The sequence below is a fragment of the Hetaerina americana genome, unplaced genomic scaffold (genome assembly GCF_022747635.1).
Source record: "Hetaerina americana unplaced genomic scaffold, ioHetAmer1.1.p SCAF_291, whole genome shotgun sequence".
Lineage (NCBI taxonomy): Eukaryota > Metazoa > Arthropoda > Insecta > Odonata > Calopterygidae > Hetaerina > Hetaerina americana.
The window spans coordinates 1-26,512 of NW_027286865.1; the positions used below are offsets into that span (position 1 = coordinate 1).

Here is a 26,512-nt window from a genome sequence, read left to right on the forward strand (position 1 = left end):
GGTCTTGATAGGGCTGTAGACTGCTTCCTGAGAGCGGCTGGGACATTTCGTTATCTGCACGACCATTTTACCAATGCCCCCTCTATGGACCTGAGCCCAAATGTCCTACAGATGCTTGTCCAACTTATGATGGTGAGCTATTCTTTGATTAGCCATTCTTAGATATACCCTTCAAGTTTGGGTAAAGCATTATTTTTTAAAATTTGGAATTATTTTGTCCAGTTAGAGTTCAAGAAGTGTATGACAGGCTTTCCTATTAATCTTGATTATTAATTTTTTTAATGTTGACATTCACTTAAAATATTTGAAACCCTCCTCGAAGCAATGAATTCAGAACTGAACAAAGCCTAACCCATGCTATGTGTGTCATTTAAATAAGTCTTAGAAAAAAATAGAAATACAAATTAATTTGGGTAATTTTTTTATTTTTGAACATACTACTTTGATCAAAAAGTTCCCGGAATAACCACCGTGTGGCGCTCCCATCGTTCCAATTTGAGTTCTGTTTTTTTTTGTTAAATTGGTACATCTGTTGTTGATATTCCCTTTAAATCTTAGTGTCATAACTTGACATTTGCAAAAGTTACGGTCGGTTTTCGGTATGTCCATCAGTGCTTCCTGCGATTTTTCCATTACTTCCTCTCGGCTGCTAAAACGCGTTCTCCGTAATGGTTTTTTAACTCGATTGAACAGAAAGAAGTCACAGGGAGCCAAATCAGGTGAATTCGGTGGCTGTTGGATGGTATTTGTTGCATTTTTCGTCAAAAAATTACGAATAATGATAGCACTGTGCGACGGTGCGTTATCATGGTGCAAAATCCACGAGTTTTCTGCCCACATTTCTGGTCTCTTTCGGCGAATTGCTTCACGCAAACGTCTCATAACGCCCAAATAATACTCTTTGTTTACTGTCTGGCCTTCTGGCAAAAATTCATGATGCACTACACCGTTGTAATCCATGAAAACCGTCAGCATTGCCTTCTTTTTTGACTGAAAACGACGTGGTTTTTTTGGTCTCGGCTCATTTGGTGAACGCCATTCACTTGCCTGATGTCTGGATTGCGTGTCGTACTCATAAACCCACGTCTCGTCTCCAGTAATGATCCTTTTGATGAATGTGGGATCGGATTCAGCCTCGCAAATCATGTCTTTTGCGACGTCAACACGGTCTCTTTTTTGCATGAAATTGAGGTACTTTGCTGCTACACGACGGAAACCCAAATCATTAACCACAATGTCTTGGGCGGATCCATAGGCAATGTTCAAGTCCTCCGCTATTTCTCTGATGGTTAATTTGCGGTTATTGACCAACATTTCTTTTACTTTATCAATTTTTTCACCGACTTTCGATGTCGATGGTCTGCCACTGCGTTCATCATCTTCGATTGACTCACGACCACTTCTGAACCGCTCGTGCCACTGGTAAACGACCGTTTTTTTTAGAGAATCGTTGCCGAAACACTTTTCCAACATTTCCAACGTCCGTGCGCCACTAAATCCGCTTTTTACGCAAAATTTAATACAAGTTCGTTGTTGCAAATTTAAATCCATTTCTGCAATTGTAAAAAATCGCCAACACACACAGAGATAGATGTACTCTTGGCTACGTAACTTTTGCAAATGTCAAGTTATGACACTAAGATTTAAAGGGAATATCAACAACAGATGTACCAATTTAACAAAAAAAACAGAACTCAAATCGGAACAATGGGAGCGCCACACGGTGGTTATTCCGGGAACTTTTTGATCAAGGTAGTAGTCTCCTTTTAGCTTGATAAACTTGATGCTTATTGTAGTACTTAATAATATTCGCTAATCCACATGAGATGATAGCTTTATATATTGGTGATAGGCATTGCTGGTTGCCTTGCTTACATACTTTGGTTTATCCCCAGGCTCAAGCAAGAGAGTGTCTCTTTGAAAAGCTGGACCTTCAGAGCAAGGAAAGGAAACTTGACATTGACCTCTGCCTGGATTTGGCACAAGAAGCAGCACAGGTGAGGGTGACTCTCTCAGGATCTGCATGTTTGCTCTATGAGTTTGCCACACTGCAGTGCTAGCTCAATTCAAATGGTGGAAGAGTAGTGTGTGAGCTTTGTGAAAATGCTTTGATCAATAAGGAGCAATTGATGTGATCCCTTTGAGGTCACTACACCTGGATGGCACACCATCTCAGTAGGAGTGCCCTCCAGGTGTAGCAACCAATCACGCATGACCCTAGTATGCCTCTTAAAAGGCAACTTGTAAATGAGAGTATGTATTGAATGGTTGAGTGACACAAAATTTGAGTACTTTATGGGCTTTTAGGAGTGTGATCATTTTTCTATTGTCTCCCACAGGTCTCTGAGACATACTCCAAAGTGCATGCTTGCATATCATCACCGCCAGTGCGGGACTATGTGCCCCACTCATGGGTTGCCCTGGCCCTCGTCAAGCGGGAGCACTATGCTGCCCTGTCACACCTGCATGTGGCCCTCGGGGTGCTGGAGGCGCTCCCCTCAGTGGGTGCCCTGACATCTCGGACACGAGAGGTGCTGACATACATCCACTTGGAGGAGGTGGAGGAGGGGGGCTGCGAGGAGGGTGGGGGCGAGGAGGGTGATGGGGGTGGAGAGGAGTGGAGGGGGCGTAGGAGGTGGCGCAGACCAAGGCGCCAGGGGGCCTCAGGCAAGCTGGGCAGCTCGGACAGCATCCTGAGCATCCACAGCGGCATATCGCGGAAGTCAGCGCAGCTAGACATACGGGTGCCCAAGGATGACTCAGAGAGGAAACTCCTTGGTGCGTTCCATTCCTCCATGCGCCTTGTGGAGCGTTCAAGATTTCCCTATCAGTGTATTTTTCTGTTGGAGGGTTGGGTGTAACACAGCAGTATACACGACATTGTTTGGTTTCTTGTGCATTCAATGGAAGGTGCTTGGTGTTTGCTGACCGATGGAAAGACACTGGCTTACATTTGACTACCAACGTTTTCACCAGGTGTATATCACTTATGGGTGTACAGAAAGAATACCTGGACCAAACAAACACATTTATACGACTGCCAATAACAAAAAATTAGAAAATTGATGGTAAAATGAATAAATTAAAGATTTTGCTGCACAGTTTGAATGTGGGACAGAACACTCAAATTGCAATGTATCATATTGAGATGTATAACATCACATGCATCATCATCTATTTCACTCTTAAACTTATAAGATAGAATTAAGAATTCCATGCCTGAAATTGTCTCTTGGCTCCTTTTTCTTCTTTTACGTATTTACCCTCAATTATCTTGCCAAGCATTAAATCTATAAAAGTTTCAAGTGTTGATAGCATTTATTTTACTAAAAAATATCCAACTAAGGAGTGTCACACAAGCTCAAGTTTGCTTTATTCCTCCCAATTATTTACAGCCTATAAATATTACACTTAACTTATGCATATTATGGTTTCTTTGCATAATTCCTTCAACTTGGATGTGATGAGACTGCGTCTTACTTTGGTTTCTACTACATAGATTCATGTGCTTAAAATATTATTGTCCAGGCATATATATTAATAAAAAAGAGATGCTAGTACTTCAAATCACTTGAATATGACTTTATAAGGTATATATTTTTTAAATGGTTGGGTAGCAGAACCTGAACTATTTGTTAGATCATTTGCATGTGCAGTATCTAGCATGCAACAGATTGAAGTAATTTAGTAATGTGTTATCTCCTGTAAATATATATTTGTGAAAGTGAATCACTAAGAAGAAGGAAATAATAAGCGGAATAGAAATGGCGAATAATGCTACTTATCAGAAAAACAACTACGGAGAGTAAGTAGTACTGGCATGTTCTAAAGGAAACGATTCATTAAACCAGTATATAATGAAAGTTTTTCTATTGATGTGGATGATGGGGACATCTAAGTAAAAGTAAAAATTGGAATTCTAAGCTACTGAAGAAAGCTAAAGACAAAATGGCTCGGCAAGTAACAAATGAAGAAGTGCTTCAAAGAGTGGGTGAAGATTTACAAATTACAAGCTAATGAAGGATAATGAATAACTGATTGAAGCACTTTTCCATTCAGATCAGTTATTCATTATGTTCGATTTTCACCACATCATGCACGAGGCTACTCAATTTGCTAATCAAGGATGCTTACAAGGAGAAGAAAGTAACTAATTGGATGTATTCTGAGGCATGATAGTTTGCTGAAGACCATATTTAATTTAATTAGTTTAATGGGACAGGAATTATGGAGGAAGGGTAAGAATTAACTACAGGAAGCAGGTAATGGAAAATGTTGGTGCCAGGAGTTGTGAGGGAATGAAGAGATTGGCAGATTGGGACTGGATATAGATTAATTCCAAAGAAACTGCGGGAGATGCCGCAACAGTAACTTTTAACAGAGTCATCCGCTAATGTGCATTTTAATGCAACAATTTCAGAGTGTAAAAATCATTTGCCTTGACTGGGATTCGAACCCAGATCCCTCAATATCCGGTCGAGTGCTTTAGCCACTTAAGCTACCGAGCCGTCCTCTTAAACTCTGAAATTTTTGGGGTTAACCCCAAAAATTTCAGAGTTTAAGAGGACGGCTCGGTAGCTTAAGTGGCTAAAGCACTCGACCGGATATTGAGGGATCTGGGTTCGAATCCCAGTCAAGGCAAATGATTTTTACACTCTGAAATTGTTGCATGGATATAGATTGGAAAGCTGCTACACTGGTGTGAAAGAAAGCATTCTCACTGGTTTGTTGATAGAAATTTGTCTTTTTGATGTGCGGTGGAAGTTTTGAGAGAGCTTGTCGTTAAGAAATTAGTGGGTCTGGAAATCAAGACGCAAATGTTATTCCATGTCATTTGAAAATATTGCAAGGCTTCAATATCCAAAGAGCAAAACATGCTTTCATGCTTACGGTCAACTGCAAGTACAGGCAACTGCACAAACATTGAACTCTGAAAGAGTGCAAATGGACCATGACTGCATTTCATGTCCACCAATGTCTTGCATTATCCTGGTGCGTGTTGAGTGTTTCACTGCTGCATCTGTTGTTGAATGTGTTAAATTGGATGATGGCTTTGTCGTGCATATTGCTGTGTATTAAATGTTAATCAGTACACACACACGAATAAATTTCACAAAATTCAGTTCATACCATTGGGGTATCATAGATGAAGTGGAGGAAACAAAACAGGCTCACAAGGTAGGGCAGAAGTTCACCAATCTGTGGTGGAATCCCCTCAGCCATGAAATGATGCTTATGGCATGATAATTTAGACACAATTGGCTGGAATATTTATCTATTAATTTCAGGACGAGCTCATTTAAGGGAAGCCATTATGTTCCATGAGGAGAGTGAGAGGCTACTCCGCATGTGCCGCGAATTGCGTGGCAAGGATGCCCTGCGTGGTGTCCTGAGGGCAGCCCACGATAGGGCACTGGATGCGTATGCAGCGGCAGAGGAGGAGGATGACTTCCGTGAAATACTAGACCCTCCACGTGTTTGCTGTGAGTCATTATCTGTGTCAATCTAATCAAAATCTACTCATTTTTGGGACAGAACATGTACAATTACGTGAATTTGTAGTTTTTCAAAGGACTTTATTTGGTTCCTGTTGCAAAAGTAGTTTTTACTGTAATTATGTCAACTTTTGTTTGCTCACTTATTTGTGTCAAGATTCAGTGGCCCATTTCTTGTGTGATAAATTTATTAAAATTGTGTTACATAAGGTTGTGATTTTCCTCCATTTTCTGCAAATTATTATTTCCCACTATTTAAACTTTTTTCCTTTATCTACTCAAAAGTGTAAAAGATGAGTGTCACTGTACATCCAAAAGTTTGAGAATTACAAATTGATTGCTTCTAAATCAATGTTGAAAATAAATTTGGAATGTATATCCTAGGAAATGGTACTTCAACAGTATTTTTATTCCCTCTTATGAATAAAACAAACGTATTGTCATCACTGATACTTTCTGTACTAATATTTAATGTTTGCTTTTTGTTCTCCATAACTTCATGTTAATGATCTTTTTGTAATTCAAATGCCCATAATTTTTTTAAAGATTGATTGTAAAAGTTGCCATTTGCTCCTACTTTCATTGATGATATGCCTAGAGTTGTGTACATATTTTATTTCTGCCATGATCTTGAAACATTAGGTACACGGCATCAATTACACCTCAGGATGTAGAGCTTTTGTACCCTTCACACTCCCCCATATGTCAATCCTTTCACACCATCCCCTGCACTCCTTAAGCACCTTTTTTCCTCTTTTCACCCCCTTCTCACATCTCTCCTTTTTCCCTTCAGACTCTTTCCTGTTCTTTAAGGTTCATTACATCCATTCAGAAAATGTTGCACCTGAATCCTGAAACTCGACTCCCTGGTTTACTTTTCAGCATCCACCAAATTCCAGCTCAGCTTGACGCCCCCAGATTTTGCTCAATACAGAGTCCAAGACCTGTTCAGGGAGCTAGGCCCTGTGGCTATCTTCTCTGCCAAGCACCATTGGACTGCCCCACGAAATGTCCAGCTGAGAAAAGGAGGGGGTGGGGAGGGGGGCGTGGAGGGTGAGGGAGGCACCCCAGGAGATGCTGGATTTGGGTTCAGTGTCCGTGGAGATGCACCAGTCATAGTTGCAGGTGTTGACCCTGGGAGCTTGGCAGACGTGAGTAAAGAAGATCTTTATTTATTTCATTTGTAATTTGTGTCCGTACGTTATGAAAGCCTTTGAACATCTACACTGAATCGCTCAAGATGTAATTTTTTTGTACTTAAAAATGCATGCAGACATGGTATTCCAAAGTTACTAAAGTGATTCATCATTAATTCTAAATTGAAGGTATTGAAGTAATTTTCCTTTGAAATGTCTGGGTTTGAAGTATTATTGAAATATAAAGCTTTTTAATTCATCATATACAATAGTAGCGTAAGTTGAATACTCATTTTGGTTCGGCGAAGCCAGTCAGTTGTGGCTTGACAACAGGTGCCACATTAACAAAAAAGATAACTATAAAAAGTTGATAAAAATACATAAATTCTGGTTCAAGTTTTTTCCAATCCCTAATCCCTTCTATGTAATGTTCTCATAATTACAAAAATGTAAATAACCAGTCTTAAAAAGGTATTATTATTAATGGTATTCTAGTGGTTGAGGTAGGTTCTGTATGGAGCAGTACTCTACAAATTAACAAACCCTTGTTCAATTTTGCATGTATTCTGCCTCCCTTCATCCCTTCTTCCATTCTCGTCTAGCATTCTCCTCATCTGTCATTACTGTGCATCCATTACTCCCTTTTAATTTCTCCTGACAACCCTATCTTTCCCCACCATTAATCACCACCCTTTCTGTGTCTTATTCACAAATAGCTTTAATGAGTTCTTTCCCTCTCCTAAATCTCTTCTGGGTTAATTGGTTTGCAATAAACAGGCTTCAAAAAATTCTTATGCAGCCATATTTTTTTTCCGGGATTCTCAAAATGGCGTGTTGCCTTTTCATTAGTACATTATGCAAATAACTCTTGTGTGTTGGTGAGTTTCCTGGACAAATATGGATGCGTGAGAATTTTATGTAGTCTGTTTATTCCAAATCAATTACCCCGAAAAGATTCAAGAAGGATAGAATGAATACATAGAAGCTTCATATTTATAACCCCAGGATGTTAATGTATGCCACTATTAGCAAGTGTTCATTTCTTCCAATTTTACTTTGTCTCCTGCGTGCATTAAATAAAACTGGATCTTTCTGATTTGTTATAGTTTGGTGGGATGAAGGAGGGTGACTTCATAGTTGGCATTGGTGGTAAAGATGTGAAATGGTCACCACATGAAGAGGTTGTCAGGCTGATTAAAGCTGCTGGGCGACAACTGAGTCTTCGCATTGTCACACCAATGGATCGCAACTACCTCAAGGTTTGGACCTTAGACATTTAAAGGAAAAATTACCTACCTATTCAAATAGCTTTCTTAAATCTGTGGAATTTTAAATATTAGCATTTAAAATGTATGACATACACCATGTAATCCCTCCCATAGACTACAACCTTAACGTGGAGGAAGGGCTTGTGTATTCTGATGATCCCTAGAGCCATGCTGGTGGGGAACAATGATAGTTGCCTCTGGTAGGGTCACCCATGCTGAATAGGTCATAGGATAGGAGCCAGACCAAAGATCCTCCATGCAGCATCTGTTCCTCTGGGAGTGAAGGCATTGAGCCCAGTAGGGTCAGTGAGTGATGGTGTCATGTTAAAAACACTATTGAGGAAGGCAATTATCATTCCAAAGATTTATATAATGGACAGGATAGAGAAAATGACTCCTGGCAACCATGAAAAACGGCCCAATCAGCCATATGTCATGCCTAGCTGTGGGAAAGGCAAGGCTTCCGGGGTCATCGTCTCACATAACCCTCGCAAAGCAAAACCGACAGCAGCAGTGCAGAAGGCACAGAAGAAGGCCAAAGTAGTTAAAATAGGAACTTGGAATGTTAGGACAATGTTGAGGACAGGAAAATTAGAGAACATGAAGCAAGAAATGTAAAGAGGAAATATAGATATTTTTATATATGCAAGGTGAGAAGGAATAATAAATAATTAATTGAGATGGGTAAAAAGTATACCAAAAGAAGGGTGGTGGAAGACTTGATGAGAAGATATGGAAAGTTTGCAGATGAAGGGTGACATTGGTGTGCTATGCAAGGTGTAAACACTATCGGGAAGTAAGAATAGAAAATCAGTGTTAACAGTTAGAGATAAGTCGGGTAAAATAATAGCTGAAACGGAAAAGATCCAAGATAGAGGAACTATATGGTAAAGAACTAAGGCCAGCAAGGACATAGAAAGAGAAATTGATGTAGATGAAGATAACTTAGGTTTAATCATACTCAACTATGAGATAGGAAGTGAATTAAGGGAGTTGAAATCAAAAAGTCCTTAGGAGTATCTGCAGAACTACTTAAAGGTTTAGGAAAATATGGGAGGAAGAGTCTATAATAGTTCATAGCATCTATGAGGCAGGAATCTGGCCAGAATACTTTGTGAGATCAGTGTTAGTTCCTATTCTGAAAAAGGTAAAGGCCACATGATGAGAGACTACAGAACAATAAGTTTGATTTCCCACGCAGCTTAAGTTTTCTATAAAGAGAAAGGCTAAGTGAACCTTAAAATTCGGATGGCAAAAACTAGAGCAGATGGAACAGTTTATGTATATCGGAAGTGTTTTGGACCAAAATGATCAAAGTAGTATGGACATTAAGAGAAGAATTGAATTAAGCAAAAGAGGTTTCACCGGAAGGAGCAAATTGATGACAGGGACTTTGAGTGCAGATGTTGAGAAAAGGCTTGTTAAACTCTGATATGAGGTGCATGGATGTATGCCGCAAAAACATGGTCATTGAAGTAGGATAATGGAATGGAGGCTTTTGAAAATGTAGTCCGGGGGGGGGAGTCATATTACAAGAACATTACAAATTTTTAATGGCACATCACTAATTATCACATTATTCACATATATGATTAGACATGCAAATTTCGTGTTTCCGCATTCGACATTTGACACAAACAGTTTTAGATCTTCAGACAGAACCATCATCTGGAACCTAACAAATCATAGTTAACTAGTAGGCAACAAGTTATCTCATTAGGAGCTGCATACCAAAGAATATATGTATATTAAAGAAACTTAATGTTAAACTTGAACGAAGTGTGACAGTTCTATCTGCATCACAGTGAATAAAATAAAATGTTTCAAAGTAGTTTATAAATAAGAGCATGCTAAAAACAATACCTTAGAATCAGTAAAAATAAAGACAATAAGGAATAGTCAATTGATTCTAGGCTACCATAAACAGTTTGCTCCAGAATTTATAATGCACTGGAATTAAAAATCAGCTTATTATGAATTATCCTTGGCTATGTTCCAATCATTTGAGTGTATTTCCAGTTAATAAACATATCAGTATTGTACAATTTTTGTGTATCATTAGCAACAACTACTTAGCAAGGGTAGGTTTCCAAATATGTATGTATGGTATGGGATTGGAAACGGGTACTGCCAGATGTAAGTAGTATGATTTTTTTGCATAATTGTTGGACATGGGAACTCCAAATTTCATATTCAGGAATTTTAATATTTCTGAAATTTCTTGGAATGTGTAAGGGAATGAATGGTCGAATCACAGATATGGCATAGGGAAACCAAATAGTTTGCTAAAATGTAAGGGAAGCCTTTTTATTTTAGCTATCTGTTTTAACTTTATCCAATATTCCACTGAATATTTGATAAAGTTAAAGGCATTAAACTTTTAACATTTACCTGATGCAGATCATGTTTAATTATGTGCTGCTCTCTCTGAAGTTACTGTGCAACTCTACTGATCCTAATGGCCCATTCATGAGTAAGTGAACAGTTGTTTGTTTAGGCAGAACTACCTTCATTTAGCTTAATTTTTCTTTGTGTCATTGGAAATTCAGGCTTACACATAGCCATATGAAAATCTTGCTAATCAGTAGTGAGAATGCCAATGAAATGACCTCTTGCCGTGAGGCCCGAACACAGAAGGTAGGGGCCACCATTGTTGGTTGCCATCTATTCCCACTTGCCAATGTCCTTCCAGCTCCAGCAGCAGCCACTCGTCGGGGTGGCAAAGGGTGCAGTCTCTCCTAACTCAACGACCAGCTCAGCCTCCTCATCATCATCTGGCATCTCCTCTGGCACACCACCTCCCCCCACCTCGCCCAGGTACAACAGCCAATCATCGTCATCATCAAATGCATCATCGGCCGGCAGCGTGGCAAGTGGAAGGGCCAAGGGTGTGGCATCAAAGGCAGCAAGGGGTGAGGGCGAGAAGACCATGCTGCCGTGGAACCCATTCCGCAAGGCAGTGGCCCTCTCTATTGGGTGTGGGGAGCGTAAGGTGGGCTCTCGCCCCGAGGCCGAAGATGACGACGTGGAGAATGTGATCCTGCGGTGAGGACCTTCAAGCCCTTGCGATTTGAATCATTTCACTCTTCTGGGGTGCTTCAGCATGGTGGTACTCGGGAGTGGTGATTCAAAATGAATGAAGTGAATGTGGTGTGGCCAGTACTTCTGCCTCGAGGCCAGCGTGCACTTTAATTTCCAGTGAGAAGACAGAGTTTTTTAGTGGTAGTGAATCCACAAAGTGTGTGTGTGTGTGTGTGGTGAAAAAATTAGCTTCTTGAAAATACAGTGCATAAAATCATGAAATATTTAATAATTGAACAATGTATTCTTGACTTTAAATTGGGGTCAAAAACATGTTGGAGGAAGAGCATGGCAATTGGCAGGAAGGTGTTTTTTTTTTTTTGGAGACCTCTTCATTTATTTCTTGCCAGGTGAAATTTTTCATGGCTCACTAAGGTATTCATGTAAATTGCTCGGTTTATGTATAAACCTTATTTCCTCCTTTCCTTTTCTGAGAAAACCTATTCAATATACATATCTCACTCCTAACTGAAATTGCAATAATGTTACTGACAGTTTAGAAAGCAATACCACGTTCATCATTGTGTGTCCCTATCCCCATTTTTTGGATAAAATTGCAGTATCTGTTTGTTAGCAATGCTTGCAGAAGTTCCCTGTAGTTTTTTGGACACATTTTTGGCTATACTCTAATGAATGATTGTTTTGATTGGTCATTGATAGTATGCCCATCTTCTTAATGAGCCACTGGCTGCTGTTATTAGGTTTGCAAGTATGTGCTCCATCTTGGGCAAAGGGCACTATCACAGAATAACCCGCTGACAAACACACACACACACACACCATGCATGTATCATAGTCGAAGGGAGAATATTTTGACTGAAACATTACATCCATCATTGTAAAGATTCATATTCATCATTGCTGAAGGTTATATATACATAGATAGCATTCCTATTTCATTTAAGTGCAATAAATATCCATTTTCCCTGTTCAGTATTTTATGACAATTGGGAAATATCATGAAGTATGATATTATACTAATTATGATTTAAAAAAGCTGATATATACATATTCCTTGTTCTAATACAGTAACAATGTCTGTCAGTAATTCTGCTGTATCTTACTCTTTTACACCCAAGAAATAGGTAAGGCATCAAGTCTTGTGATAAATTCTTGTCTTATCATCATAAACCAATGCTTAACTAAACTAAAACAATGCTTTGTCATTGTTTTAATTAACTGTCTCTTAGTTGCTGCAAGTCCAGTAATCAGATTAGAAATTAATGCAACTTCATAAATCAAAGATAATTGTTGTAAAGCTACAATGCCAGAATTTGGGGAAAAAACAACTTTTCTCCAAGTCATGAAGCCTCCCATAACACAAAATGATTTTCCTATCTCTGTGTTATGTTACTGTAACTGAAAAGTCAGTAATAGTGAAACGGTGCCCTTTTAAAAAATAATCACAGTATAATTTACTTTTATTCCTTCATGGTATTTTTTAATTGTTATGCAAAATACTTTTTTTACCAGATTGCCATATATTCAATATAATAGTTCCTCATTTCATTGTATAGATGAATTCAAACATCAAGTCACAGGAGAAAAGTTTTCATTAACTCACTGATGTTTTATGCAAATAGCTATCATAAATCACTGCAATTGTTGCATTCATCATTCAGGCCATTTTTGTTGTAATTATAGAACCAGTTTGTATAGGAAAAGGAGCCATCAATGAGAAGCATCACACAAAACTTCCAAATTCAGATGGCTCATTTTGATGTAAATACCTGTTATGTGTGTACATATTTAAAGGCAGACCTTGATCATCACCTCATTAGAAAGGATTCCAGAAGATGTAATGTCAGCAATGTACATTTCATTAAATTAAAAAATATATAATAAAATGTGTTTATCCTTCAGGACCCTACAAATAGTTAAGCTCTTCAATGCAACAATTTCTGAGTGTAAAAATCATTTGCCTTGACTGGGTTCCTGGACAAGGCAAATGATTTTTACACTTGGAAATTTCATTGAAATGCATATTAGCGGATGACTGCATTAAAAGTTACTTTTGCAGCATCTCCCTCAGTTTCTTTGGACTTAGTTAAGCTCTTCTTTTCTTCATGAATAAATGCCTGCTAATCAGGAGAAATAGGTATTTTTTACAGATTATGTTCTAATCTTACTTTATGTTTATTCCCATTCAGCATGTAATAATGCAGTTTTTCTATCAATTGTTCAGTGGAAGTAGTCTGCTAGGTAAAAGTGAGATATATCCTGAATTATGTGATTACAGTGTTTCCTTCAGTACTTCTGAGGTGAAATTACATATTTCGTTTTTAATACCATTAGCTTTCTAATTATTTAGTGTTTGAATTACAGAAATTCAAAAATTTACATTTCATAATATGAATTTAGTTAAAGACCATTATGGCAGACTGTTTACTTATCTGTTTATTAAACCATTAAATTAATTTTTTCAAATTAATTATTTGTAAACATTATTGTCGAGGTACCCATGAATTTATTTCCTTTGTTATGGTCTTAATTGACTTCATAATTCCATTCATATAACATTAAAGCACTTATTCAATGAAAAATATATTATTTCTAATTATGTGTTTTTATTACTTTTTGTCACTATCTCACAAGTGCCATTACTGCTACAGCTTGTTTCTTTTTTTGTCACTGAATCATAATGTTCAAATGTGTTTAATAATATAAAATTTACTTCTCATAATTATTTCAAATTATAATATTTATAAAAATAAGAGAGTATTTGAGGGATTCCAAGGACAAGGACTCAAGTGGTATCTCATGTATTACATACACCAACATTATATATATATATACACATATTTATATAAAAGAATGTGCCAGTGTGTTTAAGTAGCATTTAAAGGAGTAGTAATCTCTACTAATTGGATTCCACCCTTGGTTAGACAAGTAAGTGTGATGCATGATTGGAAAAATAAAATTGAAGACAAAAATTCATGTTATGAATACTATTACAGCAAATAAGCTACATATTTATGTTTTGTATGTGTTGTGTTATTATTGTATATTATTTTATTGATTTTCTATAAAATCAGCGTAAAAAGTTGACATTTTCTTGCAAGTTATATATTTGTTTCAGAGTTGATGATAATATATCTGTGCAACACAAAGATTTAAACAAAACATGGCAGGCAATGTAATGTACACATTTTCTGTTACAGAATCCTTTTAATATGAAATCAAGGGAAGTTTGGTGAATTTTTTTTAAACCTGCATTAATTTTTTGTAATGTTTGTATATTATTTGTTTGCAAATATTTGTAATATTTCAAATATACTGCCAAGTGGAAGTACATAAGTTCTATTTTTGGGTACCCATTTGAACACAATGTGTTGACATTCACTGTAAAGCTTTTATTCCATGCACATTGACTGTGTTTTGTGCAACTGATACCACGTATTTTATTGTGTATCAAACAAATACAAATCGCCAAGCCATCTAAGGAGACTATGAGAAGCCAAATGACTGAGGTGTATGTATATCACATACACCTCAGCATTTGGCTCGGCATGTTGCTCCTTATGAAGGCTCCTTCACCTGCAAAGTACAGCTGAGCAGCCGCAGCTTGTACATGTATAGGCTGGATGAGTCACCAAGTATGCATGGTGTTAATTGGAACAAGAAGTAGGGGGACAATCTACCAAGAGTCAATTACTTGGCTCTTACAGTTCATCCACCAATAACTGTTGGCACCCCTGAAATATATACTGTACCTTTAGGGAAGGGAAGTAGATCATTAGATCAACAGTGGGGGTGTCCCATGATGAAGGAATGAGGGTTCTTCCAGAGCTGTGGATATCAATCTGTAGGTGAGAGAATGACACACCAACCCACAGGAACTGACGTTCAGGGGTCCTTGATTTGATTTCTCTGCCTTGTATTGAGGATTAAGGGGTGTATAAGCACCATAACCACCACCTAATGGTAAGGGATGAGGTCGCAAAATACTTGTAATTGTACTAACAAAATGCCTGAATTATATACATGGATGTATCATGTCCAAAAGTCTCACGAATGTGAATAATAATTCAAACAAAAAAGCGAGTCCGATTTTCAATCAAAAATAAAGAAACACAAATGAAAAGGAAACTCACTCATATTTCAAAATTTTTCCAATCCAAAACCCAAATCTACCTTCCTCTGCTTAAAGAACGAACAATCCCAACAACAGAAGAGATTTACAGGATACTTTTTAACAGAAGTAATATATATATATATATATATATATATATATATATATATATATATATATGTGTATATATATATATATATATATATATATATATATATATATATATATATATATATATATACATATATATATATGTATACTTTCTGTTAAAAGTATCCTGTAAATCTCCTATTGTCAGGACTGTTTATTTTATCACTCTTATAACAAATAGCCATTGGGATTTGAAGAATATAGAGTTTATTTGAAATTGTTACTTGACTGAACTTGGCCCACCGAGAGCCAGCCCACGACTACTTAGCGGCCAGTGATACTATGGATTTTTCAGTCATTCCAATATACATATTTTTGCTTAAAGCAGCTAATTAAATTTCCTAAACCATTGCATTTATCTCACTAGAGTGCACATAATATACTCATGAATACTCTCTGAAATCACTTCCAATTGTAACACAACGCCTCTAGGAAGATAATTAACTTTAGTGGGCCCAAGTGGTAAGTTGTCTTCTATAACAAAAGGGAAACCTTTTGAGACAATATCTCCTAAACTAGAACATTTTTTTCTCAAAATTTTGCGTAAATCCAAAGCAATTATTCCTCTACCTGCAGGCCCACGCTGACCCCATACTCATTGCCCAGTTTAGGTTCTAGGGTTTCGTCACCAGAGTCGTCCTTTCACACCAAATATCAGAAAGTACTTAACAATATCTCCTAAACTAGAACATTTTTTACTTGCAATTTGGCCGAGTGTTCGTGGTGACCTGTTAGTTTAAGAGTTAAATTGCATCAGCAAATTCACGGGAGGATCTGAACTGAGGTAAAATGACAGTACATTTACCAATAAGGTATTCACAGCAGTCATACATGGGTTTTACAATAATATTTTTAAATAATGCTCATGGAACTGATCTCAATACATTTTAATGGTTTAACTTTACTGACTTGTTCCCGAGTAACCATGTCAAAAAGGTTACTGATCTGCATTGCAGACCAAAATGAATGATCATATCAATACCTCACGATTTTATTGTTATTTCAAGGTGTAATACCAGTTCATTCCTATCATAGATATGATTTAAAATAGTAGAAAAAAACGATTCAGGACTAAGCGATTTTGGTTTTCCTACTGGACAACAAACACAACGGATTTTGTCCGCAGAATGGGGACAGTTATGCTACCGGGAGATACGTTTCCTAATAAGCGGAAACAATACCATAGAAGTAAAGAAACTTAATTAACCCTGGGACATGGCTTTATAAATACTTTTGAGGCACTCAGAATAACAGATAACTATTGAAATCCATAATAAAAAAAGGGATAACCTCATTGAACACAGTTTTAGACAAGCCTTATGAAGACAGTCAAGATTCACAAGGCAACAATTGCGGATGAACAGATTATTGAAGTTCAAGTCATAATGTAGTCACAGGCCTTATTTTTCAATACTCTTTGGCAGATTATTTTGCATAACTGGCACTGAGTGACGACGTCCTTTCTTTAATGGAGTGAATGGTTGATGTCTCAGGTGCACTTCCTCCTATCCACGTTGTGTCACCTGAACAGTGGAATCAGGTGAACACAAACATCCCACTCTTTGCTACCAAGGTAGGGAACAAATGATGGAAGTGGGCGCCTGCCAGGATCAATAATTTCAGTTACTTAAATAGTAGTGACCTAATAGGGGTCCTGATGGAAGAATTTACTGGCGATTTAACAGACCTGTTTTGCAGAATGGGAAATTCCATAAATGTTGCTGTTAGTTAGTTTTTTTCCTAAATAAATAAAAACTGCTCCTGAGATATGGTGCATTGATTACCCTATTCCTAAATTTGTGCCTATTCTCATTATAATCTAATTCTTATTTCTCTTAACCCGTGGGCATTTAAATGCATAGACGATGCATTTGAGGTTATGGTATAACGTAACAGTTTCGGGTTTAACTTTACGGAATTCCTTCATTATAACGGTAAAAAGAAACCTTACTCTTCCACATTAAAGATTTAATAATTCACGACCATGTGTTCGATGCTGCGCATCATCACCTGATGATGATGTGCAGCATCAAAACCATGGTCGTGAAATATTAAATCTTTGTTGTGGAAGAGTAAAGTTTCTTTTTACCCTCATAGTTATGATATAAGGCGAAACACATCAAATCTTTGAGTCATAAACTCGAAAACATTGATGAATTATCCTAATAAATATGTGTAACAAAACTCTTATTCAACTTACACATTAAGTTTCCCATTTTGGATAATTGTTACAATACAAGTGTAGCCTTGCTAACTTTTCTATCCTTCTCCACGCCATCCAGAGCTTGCCACAAACACAAAAATAGCCATTATCATTCGGTACATACTATTTTTTCTCTTAAAAAACGGCCCAACATCCTATATTGCAATCACTTTTAACAGGTCAACTATGTTTTTTTTACATTCATTCTAATCTCATATCTATCGCACTGACTTTCCAATGCACTCAGCAATGCTTGGAGACTGAGAAGGGATGCTGTCAAGTCACCTGTGATGGCTGCCCCATTCCAATTGACCATGAGGTTGAATCGTCCTAGAGTGACTGAAGGCAAAAAAGACTACGTGGCTTACTGACATCAGTTCAGAGATTTCCATAATTCCTAAGGAACCTTCCTTCTTTTCTCGCACATGGCACAAATACAAAAAATCCGTCCCATCCCTGACGAGTTCCAGGACTACGTTATGTGCTGAAGAAGGCAGTTGGAGAGTCACTCGACTGGTTTTGTTGGTATAGCAGAATGAACTTAATCATAAAATGATTAGCAAACTCAATTTTTTAAATGTGAGCAAATGCTGGCTGGCCTTCTGCAGGAATTTATGGGTTGTTAAACAAAGTTTGTTTTCACATTGTTCAGGTCAAGAGTCGAAATATTTGTAAATTTATTAGGTAAGTAATAGTGGATTTGGTCCAACTCGCATTTCTTAAATAGGCTGGAGGATGCTGTTGGCTAGGGGAATGTAAGCAGTTCTGTCTGCGGGAGGGAGTGAGTTGAGTGTTGACCGTAGATATTTCTCCTACCCTGATGTTTAACACATTAAGGTTAAGGTGCCATTGGGCTTAGTAGTTTCAAGTTTATGAAGTTTAATGATTGTATAGAGGACCTTATTTAATATTAGGTAATCTATTGGTTAAGAAATGCTTTGAATGGACACAACGACCTATTAAATATTTTGCTTCTCCTGATAAAACACAACCCAACATCCTACTCTACAACAAACCATCCTCATCTCTGTATACTTCCTTCATCCCATCCAACATCACTCTGCCGATCAATATGCGCTTCCTGCCTCCTTATCATTTCTCCCATATCGTATCTATAACGAAGTCAATCAAACCCAATGCATGTTTAAATGTTAAATTAGAAAGAGCCGGCGCGTAAATGGAATCAGTATTTTAAAAGTGGACTTGATGGATCTGAACGGAAAAAAATGCATGAAGAATTATAAAACTTGTATAAATTTCTAAAATATCTCCCATTTACTTTGCCAACGACCATACCACGATGAATACACCGGTTCTCGTCCGATCACCGAAATTAAGCATCGTCGGGCCCGGATAGTACTTGGATGGGTGACCGCCTGGGAACACCGGGTGCTGTTGGCATCCATTTTTTTCTCTTTTGGCCGTTTTTGTACAGTTCAATTGCTTTCAACATTCTTCAATTTCACAATTTTGGCGAGTACTTCAAACAACTCAATGCTTTTCTCTTTAATTTATGGCCAATTTCATCTTCAGATTCATCGGTCTAACCACCGCCACTGTACCGTTCCTTCCTTCACTGCGTCGCACTTTTAAGTGCTTCGGCGTTTTCAACAATTAACTATTCCCTTGTTTTTTCACGTGCAAACGTTTCCTAATTGTAAACCATGAGTGTTTTTTTAATATGTCGACGTTTCATATGCCTTGCTGAATAAATTAATCCATTTATTATTACTTTTGGATACGGCGCAATACCCGAAACTAGATCCTTAAATATACGAGCGGATATTTCATCTGGCCCGGAGGATTTACTTAGCTTAATATTTAAAATTAGAAAGAATAAGTGCAGAAAAGATGGATTTATGATTTTCATTATTTTTTCCACGAACGATAGGCGATTATAATGACATGTTCGACCGCGGTGGGGTCATGTCGTGGCAAAATTATTCTGATGTGTATTCACCCCCTGCCGCACACCCTGGCGGTAGCTCGCAGGGTATATATAAATAAAGAAATATTATGTTTACGCATTGAGCGTTGTTTATTGGCTATACAAAAATTGGTCCGGTGTGAGTATTCGAAGAGTGAAGACGTGTCTGTGCATTCGAATCGTATCCGCTTGTGCTTTCCCCGGCGTTCGAGGCTTCTATCGCCGGGAAACGAGGAGTTCGTTTTCCCCAGATAACTGCGTGCTAAGTGTTTTGGTGTGAAAAGTGCTTCTTATTTTAACCCCGGTGTGAGCATTCGAAGAGTGAGGACGTGTCTGTTCTTCGGTTCTGTGTGTGCTATCCGCGGCGTTAGAGGCTTCGATCGCCGGGAAACGAGGAACTCGTTTCTTCCCCAAGTTCTATGGGCAGAGAAGTTTAGTTAGAAAAGTTTCTTTTATTTCAGCCCTTTTTAGAGCTTTAGGTGCGTGGATTTTTATTTTTTCTTATGTTAAGGTAACAAATTAGTAATGCCTTACGATAGGAGGGCTACGCTAATTATAAGTCTTAATGACTTAAAGAAAAGTGCTACCGCCCTAGAGGTCGATCGGTTCATCGGTGCCGAGCTCGGGCTTAAAAAGGAAGAGTTGGTGGCCATACAATTCGGAATAACTAGGAAAATTGTCTATGTTAAGGTAATAAACGAAGAATTAGTGGAAAACATTTTGAGGTCGAAAGGGGAGACCATTAACTTTCCATCATTATCCGAAAAGCGTGGAACGGCGACCTTGGAGTCGGCTTCTTGCAGGGCAACCTTTGTTAAGGTGGTTTCACTCCCTCCCGAAGTTCGCAGATTCGAGGTAGAAATGGAGCTGGGAAAATACGGTAGGTCGTCTCCTACACGGACACCAGTGGATCGGACAAGGCCTATACAATATTAGTACGGGCACTAGAACAATCAAGATGTTAATAAACAGGGATATATATATATATATATATATATATATATATATATATATATATATATATATATATATATATATATTTGTATGTATATACCTATAGTCGGGTATAGAGCCGTAATACATTACGTCGGGCAAAAGCAAACATGTTTCAGGTGTGGGAGTGAGGAGCACCTAAGAGTCAAATGCACAATGATGAAGACGAGCACAGCATATGCGGATGCATTGCACGGATGAAGTCAAACACGGAGGAGGAAATTCCGCTGTTGCCAATTCCGGAGGAAGACATGGAGATACTGATGCAATCGTGGAGAATAAAAGGGCAGAGGATTCTTTAGAAGAGCAAAAGCGGCGAGAACCACGAGAGGGTCCCCGGCGACACTCCCCGACGAGCGAGGAAGATGACTCATGCAGTGACGGACCGGCAGAGGCTAACGGAATAGGTAGGAAGCGGAGGAAGGGGTTAAAGAACAGGGGGCGGGGTAAAAGGATTTCGACATTAGTTACCCTTATGAATCCAATGGCGGCCACCGGCGAGGGAGGAGAAGCCGGCACAGGGAATCGAGTGGAGAGGGGGAATAGCGAGGCCGGGGATACGGAGGACATTCAGGAGGAGGTGGGAGAAGGAAGTGAGGAAATGTTGAAAGACAAACCGAGTGATAAAAAAATGGAATGCAGTGAGGAGCCCAGGGCAGCGGAGCCGGGCCGAGGAAATGAGAGTGGGGACCGCAGGGCGACCGTGGAACCCCCGGGAGGGGAAATGGCTTCAGGGCTGGCCAGCAGGGATGCATAGCGCGGCGAGGAGGACGAGCCGGAGGCAAGCGGGAACAGGCAGCAAGCAGAGGGAATGGCAGTGGACCACGGACTGAAGGGGGCGGAGGCAGTAGCGAGCACCGACTTCACCGTGGGGGCGGATCGGCGGACCCGGCGGGGAAAGGAAAGCGGTAAGAAGAAACAGGTGTTGCGCGGGAGCGGCACTGAGGGGGAGCAAGGAGAAGAGGCTAGAGGCAGCACCAGTGAGAGCAAGATCAGCAAGTCGAGGTTTTTTATCACAACACAATGATCGCGAAGCTATTATCGGTGGAGATTTCAATGTCCCATCTATTGACCGGAGCACATAGTATACTATATGTCTATATAATATACAACCCTCAATTTAAAACGGGCGGTAAAGGCAAAGATATCTGCGAATCGCTGTTAGATTCTTTCAAGTCGAACTCATTGAAGTCACTTGTCACTTGGCCAACAAGGGGCGATAATATTCTTGATTTATTAGCAACGAATATCCCCGAAAACGTCTTCACTATAGACACTATAAAAGGGATATGTGACCATAGGGCAGGGAACAGGCAGCAAGCAGAGGGAATGGCAGTGGACCACGGACTGAAGGGGGCGGAGGCAGTAGCGAGCACCGACTTCACCGTGGGGGCGGATCGGCGGACCCGGCGGGGAAAGGAAAGCGATAAGAAGAAAGATGTGTTGCGCGGGAGCGGCACTGGGGGGGAGCAAGGAGAAGAGGCTAGGGGCAGCACCAGTGAGAGCAGTGTTGCGGACGACCCGGCGGAGAGCACCAGCCGATTCTGGAGAGGGTGGAAAAAGGCGGCGGTGGAGGATATGAGGACGAGACGGCGGAGAGGGGACTGCGGCAGCTCTGGTTCAAGTCCGGAAATGGCGGAATGGGCCGAAAATTTTGCTTATGTTAAAGAAGGTATATTTAAATGGCGGTTTAGAACCGTCAGAGTGTGAAGGGGGGATTCTCGTGATAGGCAGCAGTAACGTCAGACGTGTGATTGTCCCATTGCGGGAGACCATTAGGGCGTGAGCCAGCGCCTGACGGCATGGCGTTCCCCAGTTGACGAAGACGATCGGCGCGGTGGCTGCGGGCACGAAGCGTTCCAGGCTGCGGGTCGCGGCTCATGCTTCGATGGTCATGGTCAACGATGCCGTCGACCGTGGATCTGAAGAGATTCTGAATTCCTTCAGGGAATTGAACTCGCAAGTGAAGTTGGTGAGTGGTGCCGAAGGGGTTGATATGACTCTTACGGTCCGCAGCCTTATCCCGAGGATTGATCGTGGACCTCTGGTTTGGAGCCGAGGGGAAGGCATCAATCAGAGGTTGCGCACTTCTGCAGGCACATCGGGGAGTCCTTCGTCGACCTTCAGCCGGCGATCCAATCGTGTAGGAACTCCCTGAACCGTTCTGTTGTCCACTACACGTTTGAGGCCGACAGGTGTGTAACGGGTAGGATATTCGAGCACTGTAGGGCTTTTTTATTTTAAAGTGTAGGTCAATTAGTTGGTCTTAAAATTCTTTTTTGCCAAAGTATGCAGCTTTAAATGAAGTGGGGTTCAGTGCTAGCAATAGTTCACTAAACATCGATCAGATAGCATCGGACGGAAAATTTTATAAGGGATTCAATATTAATAAGAAGACGATCCTCGTTAAAAATTCAAAAACCGTAATGTCAAGGAAACATTATCTGTATTGATAGTAAATTGCCAAAGCTTAAAAAACGAAGTCGTAGAAAACAAAGCACAGGCGCAGACATAATTATTGGGACAGAGAGCTGGTTATCCTCTGACATTGTCGACGGTGAAATTTTCCCAAAATCCTTTTCCATTTACAGAAGTGACCGAACTAGTAGAATCGGATGTGATGTCTTTATTGCAGTTAAAAATTCTTGCGTCAGCAGGGCTGAGGTATTTCCGGGTAATGGTTTGGGAAGCGTTTGGAGCTCGATTGAAAGTCCTCAATTCAAAAGAATTTATGTATGCACATTTTACAAAGCGCCAGTCGACAGAGACAATTCAATACTAAGATCAGCAAGTCGAGGTTTTTTATCAAAACACAATGATCGCAAAGCTATTATCGGTGGAGATTTCAATGTCCCATCTATTGACCGGAGCACATAGTATATGTCTATATAATATACAACCCTCAATTTAAAACGGGCGGTAAAGACAAAGATATCTGCGAATCGCTGTAAGATTCTTTCAAGTCGAACTCATTGAAGTCACTTGTCACTTGGCCAACTAGGGGCGATAATATTCTTGATTTGTTAGCAACGAATATCCCCGAAAACGTCTTCACTATAGAAACTATAAAAGGAATTAGTGACCACAGGGCAGTAAATTATAAGTTTTCGCTACATGGGGTCCCAAATAAGAAGCCTAAAAGGAAAATTTACCTCTTTAAAGAAGGGGTCTACAATGGCTTAAAGTGCTACAGAATCAATTTGCTAGTTATCAGAAAGATAGTAATCACGGAAATACTGAGGATACGTGGAATCACTTCCTTGAGGTCACGCGCCCAGGAGTCACCAAATTCATTCGCAGTAAATTTATAAAAGATAACACGGAACCTAGACGGTACAACGCGGATGTTGGGAAGGCATTACGACGTCATTACGATGTCACGCCAAGATGAAAAATATTAGGGATGATATCTCTAGCGACAAAAAGGAGATAACTTATGATTTTTAGATATCTAGGGCGAATGCCAATAATGAGTTTCGGAAAGCGTTAAGGGAATTCGAAAGGAAAAGGATAGCGGAAATTTTGAAAGAGAATCCAAAAGCATTTTGGTCATGCGTCAGAGAGGTTCAGGGAAATAAGTCGACTGTTATTTCACTCAGAAATGATAAAGGCGAAAGAGCAACCAGCAGTCCAACCAACCCTCCCCGTTATGAACAAGTTGCCACGCCCTTATGTAATCAACTCAAAGAAAACTAAGGCAACATTCAGGTTCATACTACCTACTGAGGAATAGTAGTTGCCAACTCATTTATCTAACCGAATTCCTGATGAAATTTTCCTTACTGCAATTTACCGCCAATTAAATTGGAACTTGCAAATTATTTTCAGGGCCGCAAGGCATTTTTTTAAGGTAATCTAACGGTTAAGGTAGGTTTTTAGATGGACAAAACTACCAAACAAACATTTTATTACTCCTAACAAAACAAAATCCATCATCCTACTCTTTATCAGGTCCCTCTTCATCTCTGAGTACTTTCTTCCTCCCTTGATCCCGTCCAATATCCCTATCCTGTTCCCTCCTCTTTTCCGTTCCTGTTTCCCTTTCTTCTTTTGCCCAACATTCTCCCCTCTATCACAGTCTTCAACATCCCACTGCCAGTCAACACCCCCTTCATCCACTTTTCCTGACTACATACGATTGCTCCCAACAAACCCCTCTCTTCGCCCACCATACCAAGTACTTCCTCATTTGTTTTCTTCTCTGTCCATTTCACTTTCTCCATTCTTCTCCACACCCACATTTCAAAAGCCTCCAATCTACGTCTATCCTCCTGCTTCAATGACCACGTTTCCGCGGCGTACATACCTACGCTCCATATCGAAGTTTTTACGAGTCTTTTCTTAACATCCTTACTCAACGTCCCTGTCATCAACTCCCTCCTCCTTGTGAAAGCCTCTTTGCCTAGCGCAATTCTTCTCATTACGTCCCTACTACTTTGACCGTGTTGGTCCAAAACACTACCGAGATGCGTAAACTGTTCTACCTGCTCTAGATTTTGCCCTCCTATTTTAATGTTCAGCTAAGCCTTTTTCTTTCTAGAGAATCGCATAACCTTTGTTTTATTAATATTGATTCTCATTCCATACCTTTCACAAGTAATTTGCAATTCCCTCAGCAATGCTTGCAACCCCTTGGCTGACTGAGAAACTAAAGCTTGGTCATCAGCAAACCTAACTGATTTTACGAATTCCCGCCCACTTTCATTCCTACCTCGAGTTCTTCCCATGCCTCTTTGATCATTTCCTCTGCATACAGGTTGAACAGCAACGGTGATAATGGGCAACCCTGCCTTACACCTCTTTCTAACACTGCCCATCCGGACTCCCCGTTTCCCACCCGCACCTGAGCAGTCTGAGACATGTACAGGTTGCGGATTAGCCTCCTTTCCCTCCAATGTATTCCTATTTTCTGCAATTTACTCATTAGTTTTACCCAATTAACTCTATCAAACGCTTTTTCGAAATCTACGAAACAGGCAAATACCTCCTGGTTGTGTTCTATATTCCTCTCGATTAATAATCTCATTACTGTAATGGCATCTTGCGTACCTCTCCCCTTCCTAAACCCAAACTGATCATCCCCTAAGTAATCATTTGCCCTACTCTCTATCCTTTTGTTTATGATCCTGAGAACAACTTTAGCTGCGTGGGATATCAAACTAATTGTCCTATAGTCCTCACATGACGTGGCCTTTACCTTTTTCGGAATAGGAACTAAAACTGATCTCACAAAGTCTTCCGGCCAGATTCCCTCCTCATAAATACTACGGATCAGCCCATATAGCCTCTTCCTCCCACATTTTCCTAAGCATTTTAAAAGTTCCACGGTAATGTTATCTACCCCCACGGCCTTATTTAGTTTCATCTCCCTTAATGCCCTTTCTATCTCATTGTCTAGTATGCCTGGACCTAAGCTGTCTTCCTCTACGTCATATTCTTTTTCAATGTCTAGCTTTGTTGGTCTAAGTTCTTTACTATATAGACCTTCTATATACTCCTTCCATCTCTTTTGGATCTTTCTTGCGTCAACTATTACCTTACCCGCCTTATCTCTAACTGTTAGCATAGATCTTCCTTTCTTACTTCCCGATAACGATTAAACTTTGCTGTACAGCGCACCGATTTCACCCTTCCTCTGCAGACTTTCCATGTCCTCGCTCTGCGTCTTCCACCATGCTTCTTTTGCTGTATTTGTTGTCCGCCTCAATTTATTGTTTAATTCTTTGTACTTCATTTTGCCTAAACTTGTATTTACATTCTTCCATTTTTGCCGCTCATCCATCTTTGTAATCATCTCATCCGTGATACATGGTTTCCTAGTCCTTATAGCGTTAACGGTTCCAATAGTGTCTTTTGCGGCTTTAGACAACCCTTTCTTGATACTTTCCCATTTTTCTTCGATAGTACTTAGCTCTTTACCATCCTCCATGATTTCCTCTACCGCCTGTTTGTACTCCTTCCTTATCAAACCATGTAATGCTTCTACATTCCATTTTCTAACTCGCCGTCCCTGCCTTATCTTTTTGAAACGGACGCTACATTTCATAACAACTAAATTGTGGTTAGAGTCCGCATCCGCTCCCGGGAAGCTGTGCGACTTTATCACACTGTTCCTAAACATGTGTATAACCAGGATATAATCTAGCTGATACCTTTCTGAGTCACCTGGCATTTTCCATGTATACCT

The 26,512-nt window shown here is 39.6% G+C and overlaps 1 protein-coding gene and 1 non-coding gene across 2 annotated transcripts; both read left to right on the forward strand.

Moving 5' to 3' along the window:
• Nucleotides 1-3: 3 nt before the first annotated feature.
• On the forward strand, nt 4-14,293 carry LOC139689946 (rhophilin-2-like; the record flags this gene model as incomplete). Its single annotated transcript, XM_071587095.1, has 8 exons — nt 4-132; nt 1,896-1,997; nt 2,340-2,558; nt 2,724-2,778; nt 5,289-5,483; nt 6,378-6,646; nt 7,738-7,890; nt 10,592-14,293. Coding segments are annotated over 8 exons (1,479 nt in total), but the record flags the coding sequence as incomplete, so codon positions are not given.
• Nucleotides 14,294-18,687: 4,394 nt separating this feature from the next.
• LOC139689948 (5S ribosomal RNA) lies at nt 18,688-18,806 on the forward strand. The gene has a single exon (XR_011701444.1). It is a non-coding gene; the product is annotated as a 5S ribosomal RNA (ribosomal RNA).
• Nucleotides 18,807-26,512: the final 7,706 nt, after the last annotated feature.